General features: G+C 43.2%; 1 protein-coding gene across 2 annotated transcripts in view; it reads left to right on the top strand.

The window, feature by feature from the left end:
* The first annotated feature begins 1,536 nt into the window (after positions 1 to 1,536).
* Positions 1,537 to 20,136, top strand: part of LOC144504497 (proteasome activator complex subunit 4-like) — a 152,361-nt gene continuing 133,761 nt past the window's right edge. For both annotated transcript variants that reach the window (XM_078229852.1, XM_078229851.1), the window contains exon 1: positions 1,537 to 1,892. In XM_078229852.1, the coding sequence (XP_078085978.1) occupies positions 1,585 to 1,892 (308 nt within the window). In that variant the 5' untranslated portion in view covers positions 1,537 to 1,584. The remainder of the gene's footprint in view (positions 1,893 to 20,136) is intronic.

Genomic DNA, 20,136 nt, shown 5'->3' with positions numbered 1-20,136 from the left:
TTCTACTCCTTCTACACCTCCTACCCCCCCCCCTCCCACATCCCCTCCTCCTCCTTCCCCCCTCATCCCTCCTCCCCCCCCCCCCTCCCCCCCCCCCCCTTCATCCCTCCTCCCCCCCCCCCCCCCCACCCTCCCCCCCCCTCATCCCCTCCCCCCCCCCCCTTCATCCCTCCCCCCCCCCCTTCATCCCTCCCCCCCCCCTTTCATCCCTCCCCCCCCCCCCCCCCTCATCCCTCCCCCCCCCCCCCTTCATCCCTCCCCCCCCCCCCCCTTCATCCCTCCCCCCCCCCCCTTCAGCCCTCCCCCCCCCCCCCCCCTCATCCCTCCCCCCCCCCCCCCCCCTCATCCCTCCCCCCCCCCCCCCCTATCCCCCCCCCCCCCCCCCCCTTCATCCCTCCCCCCCCCCCCCTTCATCCCTCCCCCCCCCCCCCTTCATCCCTCCCCCCCCCCCCTTCATCCCTCCCCCCCCCCCCCCCTTCATCCCCCCCCCCCCTTCATCCCTCCCCCCCCCCTTCATCCCTCCCCCCCCCCCTTCATCCCTCCCCCCCCCCCTTCATCCCTCCCCCCCCCCTTCATCCCTCCCCCCCCCCCCTTCATCCCTCCCCCCCCCCTTCATCCCTCCCCCCCCCCCCTTCATCCCTCCCCCCCCCCTTCATCCCTCCCCCCCTTCATCCCTCCCCCCCCCCTTCATCCCTCCCCCCCCCCTTCATCCCTCCCCCCCCCTTCATCCCCTCCCCCCTACCCCTCCCCCCCTTCATCCCTCCCCCCCCCCCTTCATCCCTCCCCCCCCCCTTCATCCCTCCCCCCCCCCCTTCATCCCTCCCCCCCCCCCCTTCATCCCTCCCCCCCCCCCTTCATCCCTCCCCCCCCCCCTTCATCCCTCCCCCCCCCCTTCATCCCTCCCCCCCCCCCTTCATCCCTCCCCCCCCCCCCCTTCATCCCTCCCCCCCCCCCCCTTCATCCCTCCCCCCCCCCCCTTCATCCCTCCCCCCCCCCTTCATCCCTCCCCCCCCCCTTCATCCCTCCCCCCCCCCCCTTCATCCCTCCCCCCCCCCTTCATCCCTCCCCCCCCCCTTCATCCCTCCCCCCCCCTTCATCCCTCCCCCCCCCCCCCCTTCATCCCTCCCCCCCCCCCCCTTCATCCCTCCCCCCCCCCCCCTTCATCCCTCCCCCCCCCCCCTTCATCCCTCCCCCCCCCCCCCTTCATCCCTCCCCCCCCCCCCCTTCATCCCTCCCCCCCCCCCCCTTCATCCCTCCCCCCCCCCCCTTCATCCCTCCCCCCCCCCCCCCCTTCATCCCTCCCCCCCCCCCCCTTCATCCCTCCCCCCCCCCCCCCTTCATCCCTCCCCCCCCCCCCTTCATCCCTCCCCCCCCCCCCCCTTCATCCCTCCCCCCCCCCCCCTTCATCCCTCCCCCCCCCCCCCCCTTCATCCCTCCATTTCCCCCCCCCCTTCATCCCTCCATTTCCCCCCCCGGGGGGGGGGGGGGGGCTGGGCGGTTGATTGGCCGGGGCAGCGGAAGTGTGTCAGTGGGTGATGGGCCGCTCCGCTCTCTCACATCCGCCGCCCTCGGCCTGTCTCTCAGATGGATCAGGAGCGGCAGTGGGAAGGCGGCGAGACGGGGCCGGCCGGCGAGCCGGAGCCGGGCCCCGGCCCAGAGCTCGACATGAGCGTGGGGGAGGGCAGCGAGTGGAGGCGGCGGCGGCGGCGGGAGGAGGCGCTGGGCTTCAGGCCGCAGAAGGAGATCCTGTACAACCAGCTGCTGCCGTACTCGGAGCGCCTGGAGCAGGAGTCCAACTCCATCCTGGGCCAGATCAAGGAGAACCTGGGCCGGGCCGTGCAGCTCCGGGAGCTGTGGCCTGGAGTTTTATTCTGGACCAGAAAACTGTCAACGTGAGTGAGAGTTTGTGTTAAACTCCCCCCCCCCCCCCCCCGGATCAGCATCCGGCTCCACATCCCCTCTCTCCCCGCCACAGCTAATCCTCTCCCGGCCGAGCCTCGGCCACCTTCCCCCGGCCCTAAACCTGCTGGTGATTAAAATAAAAGGCCGGTTAAAAATAGAAGTAAATCCCTGGGGAACCAACGGTAGCTCTTTGTTACTACCTCACCAATCTTAACTGAAGGTGGAGGAAGGATGGAAAATAATGGATTTGGAAAAGCTGCTTTTGTCTGACCTTTCACTGGATGAAATATTGTGTTGCTCTGTGTCTGAGGTGCAGCTGACTATGACACGACACTTTTCCCTGTTGACAAAGTTTGATCTGTGTCGATAAGGAAGTGCTGATATATAAACCGCTATTTGGATTAAAATTCAGTGTCAATTTGGCTCATATTACATTAATAACTCAGTTCTTTCCCCACTCTGTCTCCATGCTGATAGTTTTTGTGGGCAATTTGTTTCTTAAATAGTTTTTATGGGCAGTTTGTTGAGTAATTGGCAGATCCTACCCTGGGTGCTTAGTCATGGCTTTACGCTTGTACTTAAATACTTGGCATTTGAAATAACTTTTTGAAGTGTATAGGATGTGTGATTGAAAATATTTTGAAAAAAAAGTAAGAATACCTTCCTACTTAAACAGCAGTTGTTTCTTTCCTTATAAATCAGTTCATCAGGAACCTATTGGCAAAGTTTGATCTGTGTCGATAAGGAAGTGCTGATATATAAAATAGTCTTCGATACCAACAAATTATTATACTTTTGAACATGTTTATGATTTTCTTGTCTTTTAAGAAAAAGCACTTAAGAAATATTTAGTCTGAGCCTATTAGATCACAATATATTTCTGATTTTGCAGTGGATTTTGTGCCCCTGTTGATCACCATCTTTAGAGTTGCATGGCAGTAGCCTGAGAATTGATTTTTTTTTGAACATTTGGCTGGGAAATGGCCTTGTATTAGTAGATTAATATTGGTTTTTATTGGATATATATGTGGAAGATGATCTAAAGAGTGAAGTCTTTTACCAAATGTGATTTTACTTGTTTTATTTCCTCTGCAAATATTCAGAGGAATGTTTGTAAAAGAATTTCTGAACATTGGGTAGCACAATTTTGTTAAAAGATCTTATTGTACATTGTCATTTTTAATTTCTGCTATGATTTCATATTTGAAACCAAAATTTAACAATATTTTGTTACAGCATGCTTTACATGTTGCAATATTATTTGATGCCATGCCAGCAAGATGTTGTTTTGAATAACATTGAAATAAGATATGGCGCAACGTACATTTGTTCAAAATGTTCTGATGGTATTTTTTTTTAGGATTACACAAGGTCTGCTTGTTTACCTCATTAAAAGATTCTGTGGCACAATTTGAAGAACAAAGTTTTCCTGCCATCCCCTCAATCAAGTTGTTGCTGGGGACTTGGCTGTGTGTTAATATGTTTTGTGTTCGCCTGAATAACAGTGCCTGCACACTGCAAGTGATAAGACATTATATAAATACATGTTTTAAATTGTTTCCTTTCCCTTCCAAATTTCAATTAACCTTAAAAATGGGATTTAAAACTTGTGATTTAACTGCAAAAGATTTTAAATTAAACCATCTCTCTGGTGTTTTGATGCAAGGAATAAGCTGTTGACTTATGGATTGTTTCCAGGAGTTGTAAACGACCACTTATGCTTTGAGTGTTCATTTGAAATTCTTGATATGCTGCTTTTTCGGACAATAAATTGCTCTTTATAGCTTACTAGTGGAAAAATATTTTTTGTAAATTTTACTGGATTTCTCCTAGCATTGTCAATTATTTGTTGAATATTTGGGAATGCTTTATGCCTCAATATGGATAAATATAGGTTCTGTTCTTTCTTATCCATGTTAAGCATCTCTATTGGTGAGGCTGACTTTTTTTGAGCAGTTATTTCAAATTATCTAAAAATTGTTTTTCAATTGAAAACATTAGTTCAAGCGATTGTTGTAAAAGTCAGTTGGTGCATTGTGATGTCGCTACCATTATGATATCATGCCAGTAGAAATGACATTTCTTTCTACTTGTATTTCACTGCATTTCTCTATTGAGACCTGCAATTCCTAAAGGTGTTGCAGGCTTGACTGCACATATTGTGGAGAAACTTTCATAATGAATTAGATTGTAATATTTTTCAGCACAAAAAAAAGATTGTTTACTTGGGCAATAACTGCATTTGAGTTTTTTTCTTAAGTTATTTTGAAACAACAGTGAAATTTAACTTTTTCTGGTGTTACCAATCTTGCACCTGTTCGCTTATCATTTGAGTCTTGTCCTCAGTACCTACTATTAACTCTTGATTTTCCAACGCCTCAGACTAGAAATTCTAATTGTCATGGCAATCCCATTATTTACTGGCCTTCACTATATTTGTAATCTTCTCCATTCCCCTTTATGAACCTTCTATCACTGACACCAACCACTTGTGCATCCTCCTCGCCCATGACTAGTACTAAAGTACTAGAGGAATAATTAGTAGCTATTAATTTCCTGCTATTAGAAGCTGAAATCAAGTTGATCATTTAAGTAATTTTTAAACTAGTTTTGTGGAACTCGCTTGCGTATTCTCACTTTTACATCAAAGCTCATGGATGCAAGGTTCACTCTCGAGACCTAAGTACATAATTTGACATTTCTGAGACATTCAACTGAGACCCATCTTTCCTCTTGGGGACATACAAGATTCCATTACACTATGTGAAGAAGTAGAGGGATGTACTGTGTCTTGATCAGCATTTATCCCTCAACCAACATCATTGTTGGAACCACTACATTTTATAACTCATTTTGTCCATTACGTGGAGCCATACTCTAGTACCGGGCGGCATGGTAGCACAGTGGTTAGCACTGCTGCTTCACAGCTCCAGGGACCTGGGTTCAATTCCCAGCTTGGGTCACTGTCTGTGTGGAGTTTGCACATTCTCCTCGTGTCTGCGTGGGTTTCCTCCGGGTGCTCCGGTTTCCTCCCACAGTCCAAAGATGTGTGGGTTAGGTTGATTGGCCATGCTAAAATTGCCCCTTAGTGTCCTGAGATGCATAGGTTAGAGGGATTAGTGGGTAAAATATGGAGGGATATGGGGGTAGGGCCTGGGTGGGATTGTGGTCGGTGCAGACTCGATGGGCCGAATGGCCTCTTTCTGTACTGTAGGGTTTCTATGATTTCAGCCACCAAGGTTCCTTATTCTGAACTTTGCTCACTAAATCATTTGGCCTCTTCAGCTCCCACTTCTCCTTCAAGATCCTTCTGAAAACCTATGTCTTTAACCAAGAGTTTAGCCATCCATCCCAGCATCATCTTGTCTCAACCGCGCCCTCCTACCCCCATTTCTTTGATTGCATCTTTGTGAAGTGTGTTGGCAAGTTGTACCATTTAAAAGAAAAACTAATTTCTCTGCACTTTTCGCTTCAGAGATGTTACAAGGAGAGGCAAAAGGCATGTTTAAGGCACAATTGCCAAGAGTGCGAAGCAGGCAAAGGATATTATAGTGCCTGTATTTTATTTATACTGAGAGATCATAAATAGCTGCTCCAAATGAGAGAGAGGGGTTTTCATTTTTTTAAAAACCTTTGTTGCGTTCCTCTGATATGGTTTTGCTTTTCAAAATGATTTGGAAACAAATTGGAGGAGACGTTTTCAAACCTTTTTAGGTAAAGCTCATTACAGGAAAACCAACACTTCAATTTGTACTTCAGATGGCAGCCTCTGCTTTTATTTTGTGGTGAAATCCCAAAATCATGTAGCTTTTTAAAATTCCTTCATGGATGTCACTGGCAAGCCCTTGAGAAGGTAATTGGGAATTGCCATCTTGAACTGCTACAGTCCTTCTCTTATCTATTTGATAAAACTGAGTGACTTGCTAGGCCATTTCAAAAGCAAATAAGAGTCAACCCCATTGCTGTGGGTCTGGAGTTACGTGTAGACCTGGCCAGGCAAGGACAGCAGATTTCCTTACGTGAAGGACATTAATGAATGAGATTGGTTTTTCTGACAATCAATGATAGATTCATGACACCATTATTAAGATTAATTTTCAATTCCAGATTTATTCATTTGGCATTTAAAATTCCACCAGTTACTGAAATGGGATTTGGATTGGTGTCCCTAGAATATCACCTTGGGCCTCTGGATTACTAGTCCAGTGACATTACCAATACACCACTGTCTTCCTAATAATTTGCTATCTCAATTTGTTGAACATTTAATAAGGAAAACATTAGTTTTTTTTTATACTTTTCCAATTCAATCAAATCAAATCCAATTCAGAGTCTCAACAAGTTGAGACATTTCAGATCCAGGCTGACAAGACAGGACGGGAGACCAAAACCACCCTGTCCTGGGCCTGATCTACATGAGTCAAGCTGATTGGAGAAGGGGGAGGATCCTCCTCCAAGACTTGAGCTCATTTGCATCTTAGCCAAAAGGCCGAGATGCCGCTTTTAAAAATTGCTTCATATGAAACACATGAAGCCCCAGCGCAACCCAATGACCTCAACCAAGCGCAGGCGATCCATACTACACTTGATCCCAGCCAAAAGGCCGAGAAGCGATTTGTTGAAAATTTAATAAGGAAAACATTAGTTTACTGTATCTGGGCAGAGGATCAAGCAACTTCTTTTGAAAGTTTTGGAGATTTGCACCACTCTTGCACATTTCAACACCACATTTCAACGTTCCTTTACAATACAGTCATGTTTGATTTCAGTTTTTTACAGGAGATCCGCTAGTACTTTTAGTTTACGTAGCAAAATAGTGTTGGACATTAAATATATTGGGTGTTTTCCAATGGTGGTGATATTTGAGAATGAAGCAAGAATCGGAAGTAAATTGATTCCAGAAATGTCGATGAGAGCAAGTATAAGAGAAAGTGGAGATGCAGAAAGAAGGAACTGAAAAGGGGCCAAATTGAACAAATAAATGGTTAGAGGAAGGGGTAATTGATTTTTAAAAAACTATGGTCCATGAGAATTGCTTCATAAGGCTGAGATTCCACCCCCGCCCCCCGACCCTTTTAAGTGTATTACGTCACTGCACTTCCAGCAAACAACTCAATGGATGAAAAGTTTTTTGGGATATCCAAAGTTTGGCAAATTGTTATCTTATGGAGGTTCTTTCTTCAGGTTGTTTTGAATTACAGTTGATCTAGCAAGTTGAGCCGTGTAAAGTATTCAGTGCAACAAAGAGCACTGACATAGTGCATCTGAGGTGACCTCAAAGGTGGTGCCACTTTTGGTCCCTTGACAATTATATGAATGTGAAAAATTCATACTAGATATTAATCCTGAGACTTCACTGCTAATAATAGACAGAACAACATATAGTATTCATCCTTGATGATGATGTGCTGTATGATGTGTTCTATCAAATGACTATGAACTTAGTAATTCATGAGTGCCTTTATTTTTGAGTTGTATATTAATGTGAGTGGTGTATATTCCATTTACCAACCAGCCTATATGGATATTTCTGTGTATTCTAAGAATATATTGTCCCTCCTTTACAATCATAAAGCACAGGCTATTTTCCCTATCATGCACGTGGCCAACTCTTTAACAGAGCTGTCCAATTAGTCCTACATGTTTTATGTTTTCCTGTAGTCCTGAAAATGCTATAGATGTGCATCAGTGGTCTGGGGATTAAACATAATGGGATAAGCTTAAACCAAATGTATCAGTGTTTTGGTGGCCATTCCTGTTTATCAGACATTACTCCACTGCAATTAAACATTCAGTTTGCATTTGTTGAAGAGTGAGCTGAAGTACAGATGCGCACTGCATTTTTGCACCAAATCTCATCTGATTACAAATGCCTGAATTGCTTCCAAACATTACTCTCTTCTGTTGGTCTCCTGCTTTTACAGCCAGCATATGCGACACAGGAATGCACTTAGATTCCTTTTTGTCGTTGACTTTGTTTTTCCTTCTGTCAGTTTTGTGTGTGGTTTTTTTTGCGCATTGTGATTGTAGTGCTGTTGAGGAAATTTGACCAGTGAAATTGCAGAATCAGAAACCATTGTACTTTCTGTTGGCCACTTTCCAGAGAAGCATTAGTGACCAGCAGCATTAAGGTCAGATTGGAATCCAATTCATATAAATCTGCGCGTAATATCACTGCAGATTGGCCAGCATAGTTTAATTGCCTTATCACTTATTTGCTTAGAATTTACTTTACACCTTTGCTGTGTGACATCCAGTATGTGGCCATTGTGCCAAAGAAACCTAAAAGTGCCCAGTTCAATGTTTCTTCCTGGTCAGGTTGTTTCTAGCCTTCCTTTCCTTCGTCAGCTCTACAAAATTACAATCAGGTATTCTATCCATGTGGTATGATATTACATTTGAGTCAGCATCATAATTCATAATTTTAATAAATTTGACAAATCTTCAGTTTAACCAATATGTAGAGCAGTGTTTCCCAAGCTACTTTCTACCACAGCCCCGTTTTAACACTTAAAAATTAATGTGACCCCCTGACTGCAAGCAAAAACAAAACAACAAAATGCAGCACTATAACATTCAGTGAATAATCATTAAAGATTGAGTATTATAGATGAACACATACATAATCTAAATGTGAAGAACTGTTTTTAAAGTCTTCATAAAAATGTAATTATTTTATGTACTCACTCCTCAGGCCCACTGAGACGCATGGCCATGCACAGTTTCTCAAAATCTGGCAATGTAGTTGATATTACATGTGAGAGGTCCAGGATTGATTGATATTGAGATTTCAAGAAGGTTAAATAAATTAAATACAACTTCAGACAAATACTCATTGGAAAAAGGAACCGTCACTTTGTACGTGATTTGCAATGTCTTCAGTGTACCAAAAATCTGACAGAGAAACTCTGAAACGTGATTTTCTTTGTGCAGAAATCACACAAAATTTCAAATAAGCTGTTCAGTTTCAGCTGCAGGCAAATCCATGTCGTCAGGCTGAAAGGTGTTTTGGGCCCAATTGAACTTTGTCACATCTGAATTGGGGGGAGGGGAGGGGGGAGAAGAGGAGGAGGAGAAATGCACAATGTGCATCCAGGTGGCTGTGATGGTCGATTATCATATGACATTTATTTGACTGTAGGTGTAACTAGAAAAAAACTGCAATTTCCCAGAAATGGGTGTGTCATTTCAGTAGCAGCTGTCACGCAGAAATAAGATCGATGAGGCTTGTATGTATATATGTATGTATGTTGGCTTGAGCTTACCATATGAAATAATCATGATTTTAGTACTTGTGATCCTATTCATTGTTTCTGTTTCTTGAATTGGGGTCACAGCTTGGGAATTGCTGATTTGGAGTTTATTTCCCCATGAAAGTTTTGCATTCAGCAGACTGGGAAAGGCCACAACGCCTCCTTTTAAATTCCTTCAATTCCTCACATTCATAGGCTACATATTTAATCTACTCTCATGACAGATGGTATAATTATTTTGGAGCTATACTTGTCCTAAAATTATAACTTCTATCTCTTAGGAGACAAACATCTTTTTGGAGAAATACATAATTCACTTTTCAGTATTCAGGAATGTTTATAGTTCCCACCCTTATATCAATAAAAATAAGTCCAAATTTTTGCTTTTCAGATTATTTCAAATCATGCTTTGACACTATGCCGGTGGATAATACTTTGTTTTTCCTTTATATTTTCAGTTATGCTCCTATCATTTTTGTATTTAAATTGTGCTGGATTCATAATGGCTCTTGCATTGCAGAGAAGCGCGGCAGTGTTCAACATCTTTACTGTGTATACATAGCAACACGGATACTATTTTATTATGCAATCATTCATAAGTATGTTAATCACAATTGTAAATTCTTCATTGTCGAAGCAAAATTCTGGGCACCACCACAGGAATATCATTGACTCTATTTGAACTACTTTTTCACTTTTCATCATGTATTCCTTTTTAAATTTGGCTTAATAAAACAAATGGCAAATTGGGTGCAGGGGTTAGGTATTTTCTATGTGAGAATTCATACGAGTACTGTAGTTTATATTCAAGTATCTAATAATAATTACATTTTTAAAGAATTAATAAACACTCAAATCATTGGCACCCGCTAGTTTTGCTTGTAATGAATGCCAGCATCTGACCTGTGCCATCTGAACTTGACAGAATATCTAAAAAAGAGCATTATATATCAGATTTAGCAAGAATAAAATGGCTAAAACCTCAAGTGCTTTGCACACTACTTATAGAACTCGTCACTGAAATGAAGATAACAAAAACGTTAGATTTTTGTTACAAATTGCAGAATGATGAAATAAGAACATAAGAAATAGGGGCAGGTGTAGCCATCTAGCCCCACGAGCCTGCCCCGCCATTCAATAAAATCATGGCTGATCTGATAGTGGTTTAGTTCCACTTACCCGCCTGCTCCCCATAACCCTTAATTCCCTTATTGATCAGAAATCTATCTACCTGTGACTTAAACATATCTAACGAGGTAGCCTGCACTGCTTCAATGGGCCGAGAATTCCAGAGATTCACTACCCTCTGAGAGAAAAAGTTCCTCCTCAACTCTGTCCTAAACTGACTCCCCCTTATTTTGAGGCTGTGTCCTCTAGATCTTGTTTCCTTTCTAAGTGGAAAGAATCTCTCTGCCTCTACCCTGTCGAGTCCCTTCATTATCTTATATGTCTCTATAAGATCTCCCTTCAGCCTTCTAAACTCCAATGAGTACAGGCCCAATCTACTCGATCTCTCCTCATAAGCTAACCCCCTCATCTCCGGTATCAACCTGGTGAACCTTCTCTGTACTCCCTCCAAGGCCAATACATCCTACCGCAAATAAGGGGACCAAAATTGCACACAGTACTCCAGTTGCGGCCTCACCAGTACCTTGTACAATTGCAGCAAGACCTCCCTGCTTTTATACTCCATCCCCTTCGCGATAAAGGCTAACATTACATTTGCCTTCTTGATCACCTGCTGCACCTGCAAACTGAGTTTTTGCGATTCATGCACAAGGACCCCCAGGTCCCTCTGTACAGTAGCATGTTGTAATTTTTCACCGTTTAAATAATAGTCCATTTTACTATTATTCCTTCCAAAGTGGATGACCTCACACTTGTCAATGTTATACTCCATCTGCCAGATCCTCGCCCACTCACTTAGCCTATCCAAATCTCTCTGCAGACTCTGTGTCCTCCACGTAATTCGCTTTCCCACTCATCTTTGTATCATCCGCAAACTTTGTTACCCTACACTCGGTCCCCTCCTCCAGATCGTCTATGTATATGGTAAACAGTTGAGGCCCCAGCACCGATCCCTGCGGCACCCCACTAGTCACCAACTGCCAACCAGAAAAACACCCATTTATTCCAACTCTCTGCTTCCTGTTAGTTAGCCAATCCTCAATCCACGCTAACACTTTACCCCCAACTCCGTGTACCCTAATCTTCTGCAGCAACCTTTTGTGAGGCACCTTATCGAACGCCTTCTGGAAATCCAAAAACACCACATCCACCGGTTCCCCTCTGTCAACCGCACTCGTTACATCTTCATAAAAATCCAGTAAATTCATCAAACACTACTTTCCCTTCATGAATCCATGCTGCGTCTGCTTGATCGAACCATTTTTTTCCAGATGTCCTGCTATTTCCTCTTTAATGATGGATTCCAGCAATTTCCCAACTACGGACGTTAAGCTAACCGGCCTGTAGTTACCCGCCTTTTGTCTACCTCATTTTTTAAACAGTGGCGTCACATTAGCTGTTTTCCAATCAGCCAGCACTTCCCCAGAGTCCAGCGAATTTTGATAAATTACAACCAACGCATCCGCTATTATTTCTGCCATTTCTTTCAGTACCCTGGGATGCATTCCATCCGGGCCCGGGGACTTGTCTACCTTTAGTCTCATTAGCTTACCAAGCACTACCTCTTTAGTAATAGTAATAGAAATGTCACTGTTTGTGGAAATTTTTCATATCCATGCATCCTCCAACAGGGGTTGTGCCAATTATGGCTCATGGGTGGCATCTAGTAATGGGTTCAAATTCCACTTCAACAAGTTGAGCACAACAATTTAGACCGATACTCTAATGCAGTACTGAGGCGGCACTGCACTGTTGGATTGGTGTCTTTCAGATGAGACCATAAACTGACGTCCTGTCTGCTCTCCAAGACGGATGTTAAAGATCTTGCAGCACTATTCTGAAGACGAGCAGGAGGCTTATTCCTGTTATTCTGGCAAATATGTATCCCTTAATCAACATCACTTAAAGCAGATTATCTGATTAGCACAGTGCTGATTTTGGGAGCTTGCTGTGTACAAAGCTGCATTTCCCCACATTTCAACAATGACTACACTTTAGAAGTCCTTCATTGACTGTAAAGTGATTTCAGATGTCCTTGGGTCATGAAAAACACAAAAGAAATGCGGATCTTTGAAAAAAAATGACGTTTAGTAATTTTATTGTTTGCATTGTGATTGAAACATTGCTTATTCAGATGTTTTGACATAATGAATTGAATGCACATGCGATACATTGCTAACATACACAATACTAGTATGTCAGTGCATTCCAATAATCTTCCCCTTAGACCACCAAAAGAACAGATTGTGCCTGAATGTTCTGAAAGCCTGTACCATTGCTTCTATGGCATACAGGATTATTACGATGCAGAAATTTCAGCAAATTATCCTTTCTGGACTAGTGTGCAGTCTCTGATGTGGTTGACCATACCATCCTCCTCCAAAGCCTCTCCACTGTTGTGCAACTAGGTGGGATTGCATTTGCCTGATTCTGTATTTATTGTTTTGGCTGCTAATAAAAGTTTTTTTTAAAAACGCACCACTGACTTCAAAACCAGTCTCTCACTTGCTCCCTCTGTCTCACGCTTCAAAATGAGTCTCAGCTGCCTTAGTAATGGAAAGTTTAGTGTGCTATGTTTATTAAATATACTGCAAAATGACCACTGTTCTTCGTATTGCTTATGAAATACTGCTTTGTACAAAATGGTTGCCATGTTCGCTGACATACTGGTGACAATTATTTTATACATGGTAATTTGGGTCGTTATTGAGAAAGTGACAAGGTACCATAGAATCCCTACATATAGTGCAGAAGGAGGCCATTTGGCACATCATGTTTGCACTGACTCTCTGAAAGAGCATCCCACCCAGGTCCCTTCCTCCCTCTCCCCATAACCCTGCACATTTACCATGGCTAATTCACCTAACATACACATCTTTTGACACTAAGGGACAATTTAGCAGGGCCACACCACCTAACCTGCACCTCTTTGGACTGTGGGAAGAAACAGAGCATCCAGAGGAAATCTATGCAGGCATGGAGAGAACGTGCAAACCCCACACAGTCAGTCACCAAAGACCAGAATCAAACCTGGGTGCCTGGTGTGAGGCAGAAGTGCTGACCACCACTGAGTCATCATGCCACCTCTGTAGCTTCAGCATTTTTTATTCTGCCACAGGATGTGGGCATCACTCTCAAGGCCAGCATTGAATTTTTAAAATTCCACCGGCTTCCATGATAGGATCTGAACCACTGATCCCAGAGCATTAGTCTGGGACTCTGGATTACTAGTCCAGTGACAATACCATTAGACCACCATCTCCTCTTAGTGGAAAAAAACCTGAAAATTTATTCCATATAATAGCTCCCAGTTATAAAATGATGGTCCTGAAGAAGAACGAGGTGGGCTGTCCCCAGTGGTTCATGGACATAATTAAAGCAGCTCCGGCCACTGACAGGACCGACTTCAGGAGGAGCTTAATCGTAAACCACGGGTTGTTTGCTGCAGGCATTTATATTGCCTGAAACCTATCGGACATTGATTTGATGGCACCCCAGCCTGTGACATGAATAAGATCAAGATGCTTGGAATCTAGTAATAGCTGGAAGTCCATCATCAACGCTGTGCTGTAACTTTTTAACACTATGATCAAAACCATTGCTACACAATTGGATGGCAGCTGTTGTCCTACAGAAACGGAAAGTAGATTGATGTACAAAATTCATAGAATCCCTACAGTGCCGAAGGAGGCCATTTGGCCCATTAGATCGGCACTGATAATCCCACCCAGGCCCTATCCCCGTCACCCCACATATTTACCCTGTTAATCCCTCTAACCTACACATCCCGAGACACTAAGGGGAAATTCAGCATGTCCCATCCACTGAACCCGCACATCCTTGGAGTGTGAGAGGAAACTGGAGTACCCGGAGGAAACCCACGCAGACACGGGAAGAATGTGCAAACTCCGCCCAGACAGTGACCCAAGTCCTGGAGTGTGAAGCAGCAGTGCTAACCACTGTGCCACCGTGCCGCCCTGGCTTAATCATAAATTACTTAAATTTTCAAAGCTTGATAAAATAAGCAAAATGTAGCAGGCAGTAGAAATCTCAACTAAAAACAGAAAATCCTTAAAATGTTCAGCAGGTTAGACAGCACCTGAGGGGAGAGAAAAACAGTTTATGTTTCAGGTTGCTTATTTTTCATCAGGACTGCTAAAGGTTAAAGATGTAACATGTTTTAAGCATATTGATAATTCAGGGCAGAGAACTTCAAAATCTCTGACCTCTTCTCATCAATAGACTGATATCTCTGCAAATTTTGATTCTTTACTGCGATATAGTTCTGTGGGTGAGATTTCGCTCTTGTGCTTTATTCAAGTAGCTTTAAAAGAAGAGTTCAATTTAAAGTATTTATCTCTGCTGATGTCAATGGGACAGTTCAAGGTTTATCATGGCATTATTCAAGAGGAGTAAATTATAAAGAGGAAACATATCGTTTCCCTGGCCCTCATTTATAGCATGGAAAAAATCCTGTAGAGTTTATCAAATTTCAGAAAAGTGTTCCAGAAGGATCTTGTTCTGGTGTTATTTTTATTCCAGGTTAAAATCAATCTCTTTGCAAACACCTACTATTAGCTGCCTGATTGGGGGGGGGGGGGGGGCGGGTATACACGTATGATATCCTAATGCTGCAATATGATTTTGCTTTGTGGACATTTCCATTGTATATATGTACATGTCAAACACTTGCAAGGTCCCCAAAAGGCAACAAAATAAGACAACAGGCCAGTTGTCATCAGCAAACCTTCACTGCACCCTGTGGATTCACTGGGAGGACTGTTGAACAATACTAATGTCCTTCTTAAAGCCAGCTCCACAAGCATTCAGGCAAAAAGTCTGCAAAATCAACTATGATTGACTGGATACTGTGTCCAGATTTGACTGGGTACTGTGTCCAGGTAACTGAAAAGCATCTCCCCGGCCTGCCTTGTTTTCGGCATTCCTGGGGAGAACAAAGAATAAGCTTCAAATAAACTCTGAAGCTCTCCTTGAAGCACAGCATTGTTAACATTAATGGCTGGGAGGAGCTTGCTGCCAATCATTCCCAAAGGCATCAAGTACATCTTCCACATCCAAGTGCCATCATGCTTTGAGTCCAGATATCTTAATGATGAGGCAGGACAGCAACAGAGAAGGAAAGAAAAGGAAGTAAATCCTGCTCTCTGAATCCTGCTATCTTGTGGGACATCCTACCCCATGTGTGCCACGATCTAGGTCAAGCATTGACTAGTCCACCTAACCGTCACATCTTTGGACTGTGGGTGGAAACCGGAGCACCCAGAGGAAACCCATGCAGACACTGGGAGAATGTGCAAACTCCATACAGACAGTAATTCAAGTCCAGAATCGAACCCGGGCCCCTGGCACTGTTAGGCAGCAGTGCCAACCACTGTGCCATCGTGCCGCCTAATTATGCTCTCCAGTCTGTAAGGGCAGCGCAGCACCCATTACCTGCACAGCATTGTAGATTTTCATAGGTAATTCCCATTATTAATGTATGTATATGACAGCGCTTACCAAACTATTTTCCAATGTGACCCTATTTTACATTTGAAAATTAATGTGATCCCAGATGCCAACAAAAATAAGGCAACAATAAAGCAGCACAGTAACATTCAGCATATAACGTTCAACATATACTACATCATAGAAATTTTAAAATGTGTTTTTAAAAAAAAAGTAATTGGTAAACATTTTATTATTTTATGTACTCATAGTCAGTTACTTCATCTGAGCCACTCCAGCTCAATGACCTTGGCCAGGGAGCAGCAAAGCTGCAGGTTGAAGGTCCGGCAGTGCTGATGTTGGAACTCAGATTGTACCACAAAGCCAGGGTGATAGGGTGGGCTCAGACAGCTGCTGCTCAGCAGTAGCGGCATTGCCGCCAGGTTCATGGCTGGGACTGATCTTTGAGGAAAGTGGAATGCTGAACAGGCCTATAACATAATATGCAACAGTTACTGGCCACTGAGATTTTAGCAAAGCTGTGCATATTCCCCGGTGAGAGAAGACTCAGTGAAGCAACTCGGGGCAGGAGCCTACGACATGGGAGGGAGAGAGAGGCCAAAAGATGAGCAGGGCATGGGCAGTGCTGGACTTAGCCTGGACCTTAGTGCCATTGCTAGTCATAGTTTCAAAGATGGGAGCTTGCAACCCACTTCATTATTTCTGGACCCCACAGTTCTCTAACCATGGGTATGGGAATTTGTAATGCAAGAAGTTGACAGGAAATGTTTGCTGACACGAGATATATGCTTCTGACAAAAATCAAAAGCAGTAGAACGCAAGGGGGTAGAAGTTATACTTCAGCTATACAATTCCTTGGGTAGATGACATCTTGAGTACTGTGAACTGATAAGAGAACAAAGCTTTAGGAATAAATTTTTTGCCTTGGAGGGAGAACATATTAAAACAATACCTGGACTCAAAGGTGAAGCTCCGTGAATAAATTAAAAAAGCCAAGGTAGTATTCCCTGGTATTTATAAGGTAAAGATTGGTTGATATTTTCAAGGTATTAAAGGGAACAGATAATGTAGGTGGAGAGGAACTCTGCTGGTTGGGGAGTCTAGGACATGGGGCATTGTCTAAAAATTAGAGTCAGAACTTTCAGGAATGAAATTAGGAAACACTTCTACACACAAAAGGATTGTGGAAATTTGAAACTTACTTCCATGAAGGCCAGTTAATGCTAGATCAGTTGTTAATTTTAAAACCATGCACATTAAATTATTAGCAAAAGGTAGACTGAATGATGGAATGGTGTCAAAGGGCTAAATGGCCTGCCCTATTCCAGTGTTTTATTTATGGAAGTGATTTACTGGATAGACGTGTCATTGTGGCTCAGTTAATAGCACTCTTGTCCCGATTCAGAATTTTGTGGGTGTAAGTCCCGCTCCAGATATGTGAGTGCAGAATCTACATTGACATTCCATTGCAGTACTGGGGGAGTGCTACACTGTTGGAGGTGCAGTCTTTTGGATAAGACCTTAAATCAAGGCCCCATCTGATCTTTCAACGGTATAAAAGATTACATGGCACTGTTTTGAAGAGGAGTTGCAAGAATTATTCCTGGTGTCCTAGTCACTATTTATCCCTTAAGCAATTATATTGCTATTTGTGAGAGCTTGCTGTGCACAAATTGCTGCCATACTTACATTACAGCAGTAACTACACTTAATATTTTATAGCTAATGTACTTGGGAAGTCCTGGGATTGTGAAAGATGTGCTATAAATGCAAACCTATCTTCATTTTCTGTGTATATATTTTATATACATGCATTTATATAATATTCGTGCGCATATAGGCATTTAATGCAATCTGCCTAACACTTTAGTAGAAAAGTGATGGTTTTAGAAAGGGGTATGCTTGAGAAATCTCATGGAGAAATGTGAAAATAAGCAGGAAGCCCAGTTTTAGCTTTTATTCATAAACTATAGTAAAGCTTTCGACACTGTCCAGTATGATGCTATGTGGAAGACACTTATACCAAAGCATCTTGTGGCTAATACAAAAGCTATACAGAAATGTTTCAGGGATCATCAGAGTTGGTGATGGGCTTATAACCAATTCCAGTTTGAGAAAGGAGTCAGGCAGGGGTGTCTTTAGTCACCTAGGCTTTTTAATGTGCGGGAGAAATGATGAGAATGGGTAGGAAGATTTACCAGAGATGTGGCTGCATCATTGTAAGTCGCAGCATAGGTATGCACAGGTATGCAGATACACTGCACGCTTCCTGAACAAAGGAAGAGGTAGGGACTTGGACAGGTTGAGTCAAAAAACATCATGAATCTTTTGGACTGAACATAAAGAAAGCAAAGGCCAGTGTTATGGCCCTAAATGGCAATGGAAAATCAAGATTGGAAGCAGCGAGATAGAGACAGTGGACACTAAAGTTACATCCAAAAATAAATAAAGAACTATAGCAAGAGATGTGATCAGTGACTTGAATAGTGTCTGGAAGCGTGAAGCTGAAAAAAATGTCTAGTACGTTACTGGTTTTGCACTTTAGGGATGTGAGAGTTTGACTGAAGAAAGAGGATGAAAGGCAGATAACAGCTTTTGAAATGTAGGTGAGACAAAAGACGTTTAGAATCGGCTGAATGAACAGAAGTCAAAATGAGTTATCAACATAAAAGTTCAGGAATTAAAATTGTTGCTAAGTACAATTAGAGAGAAAGACACCTATGTATGGGCATTGGAAGTGAAGACGGCCTTTCCTGGTCACAATTGAAGGAGAAATTGAGGGTAAAAACAAGAGGAGGAAGGAAAACTGCACCAGTAGATAACATTGAGACATGGACTCAGGGAGGCTTGAGGAAAACCAAAGGACAGTACCAATGGCCCTCCTCAGGCTATGGTGACAACGTGAATGAAAAGACAAAGAAGCATCTTCAGTGACGTAATTTTACTGTGATGGTGGAAAGTTTTTCAGGGGAGTACTGCAAGCACTGCAATGTAAGTTCTATATAAACATGATTTATAAAGGGAGAAGCTTTATCACATTTTTCTGTGGGAAACAAACTACTACAAACAAATAATTTATTAGGGAATTCAAGATAATATTTGGCAATTAATGACCCAAATGAAATAATAAAATATAATGCTTGAAGTTGCATGCCTTTTCTTTTTAAGAACACAAGTGAATTTATGCAGTGGTGTTGAGGAAAAATCTGTTATAATCTTGCCTGCTTCTCATTTATATCACCATGACCTCTTGGTTCCAGGAAAATATAGTAGCATGTGACCTGCAAAGCGACAGTGGGAAACATTTCAGGCATTTTCAAGTCATGGGATGGGAAGTGGATATGAATAACATCATATGCTATAATCAGTCATTTAATTTTCCGTGACAGTCTTCCAGTCCTGGATCTTTTTTTGTATATGCCGCTTGTGTGTATGTGTGTGAATCAGGATATTGAAAGTACAGGGATAACTTAGAATAAACTGAGCATGAATTTTTGTGATTGGCAAGCACAAATCACTAATGAAAAAATAATTTTATTTTTTAGTAATTGCATAGAGAAATAATTAATTGGTTAATATGCATGGTATCACATTGTATTCCAGCACAGAAACAGATAATTTTGACCAACAAATCCATGTTGGTGCTTCTGCTTCACATGAACTTTTGCCCGTTGACTTATTTTTGTATTATTTTCTCCCTCGGAGTTTAGTTTCCCTTTTGTGCACATCCTAACCTATTTACCCCTACTATTGCGGTGAAGTCTACATTCTCATCATCCTCTGAGCAAAGAAGTTGTTCTTAAATTCCTTCCTAGATTTTTGTTAGTGACTATCGTGCATTGGTAGATGATCATTCTCCGCTTGCCCACACCTTCTATGTATGCCCCATCAAATCCCCTCATAATTGTAAAGATTTTTATTGGGTCACCCTTATTTTCGAGAAGAGTCCCAGCCTGTTTAACTTTTCCCAGTGGGTATCAATTTTCAGTTCTGGTTTCATTCTCATAACTCCGTGCTTGAAACTCTCTAATCAGGTTTCTGCTCCTGCTGGTCTTGATCATAGAATTCCCTAAAGTGCAGAAGGAGGCTATTTGGCTCATTGAGTTTGCACCAACTCTTCCCCAGGCTTATTCCGTAACTCCATGTGTTTATCCTGCTAGTCCCCCGAACCTATATACCTTGGGACACTAAGGGGCAATTTAGCATGGCCAGGTAACCTAACCTGCACATCTCTGGACTGTGGGAGGAAACCGGGAGGACGTGCAAACTCCACACAGACTGTCACCCACGGCCGGAATTGAACCTGGGTCCCTGGCGTTTGGCAGCAGTGCTAACCACTGTGCCATCCTGCCACCCATTTTAATATTCTTATCGAGGTGCTTAA

Source organism: Mustelus asterias, chromosome 15, assembly GCF_964213995.1.
Source record: "Mustelus asterias chromosome 15, sMusAst1.hap1.1, whole genome shotgun sequence".
Taxonomy (NCBI): Eukaryota; Metazoa; Chordata; class Chondrichthyes; order Carcharhiniformes; family Triakidae; genus Mustelus; species Mustelus asterias.
This window is presented reverse-complemented; position numbering and strand designations above follow the sequence as displayed.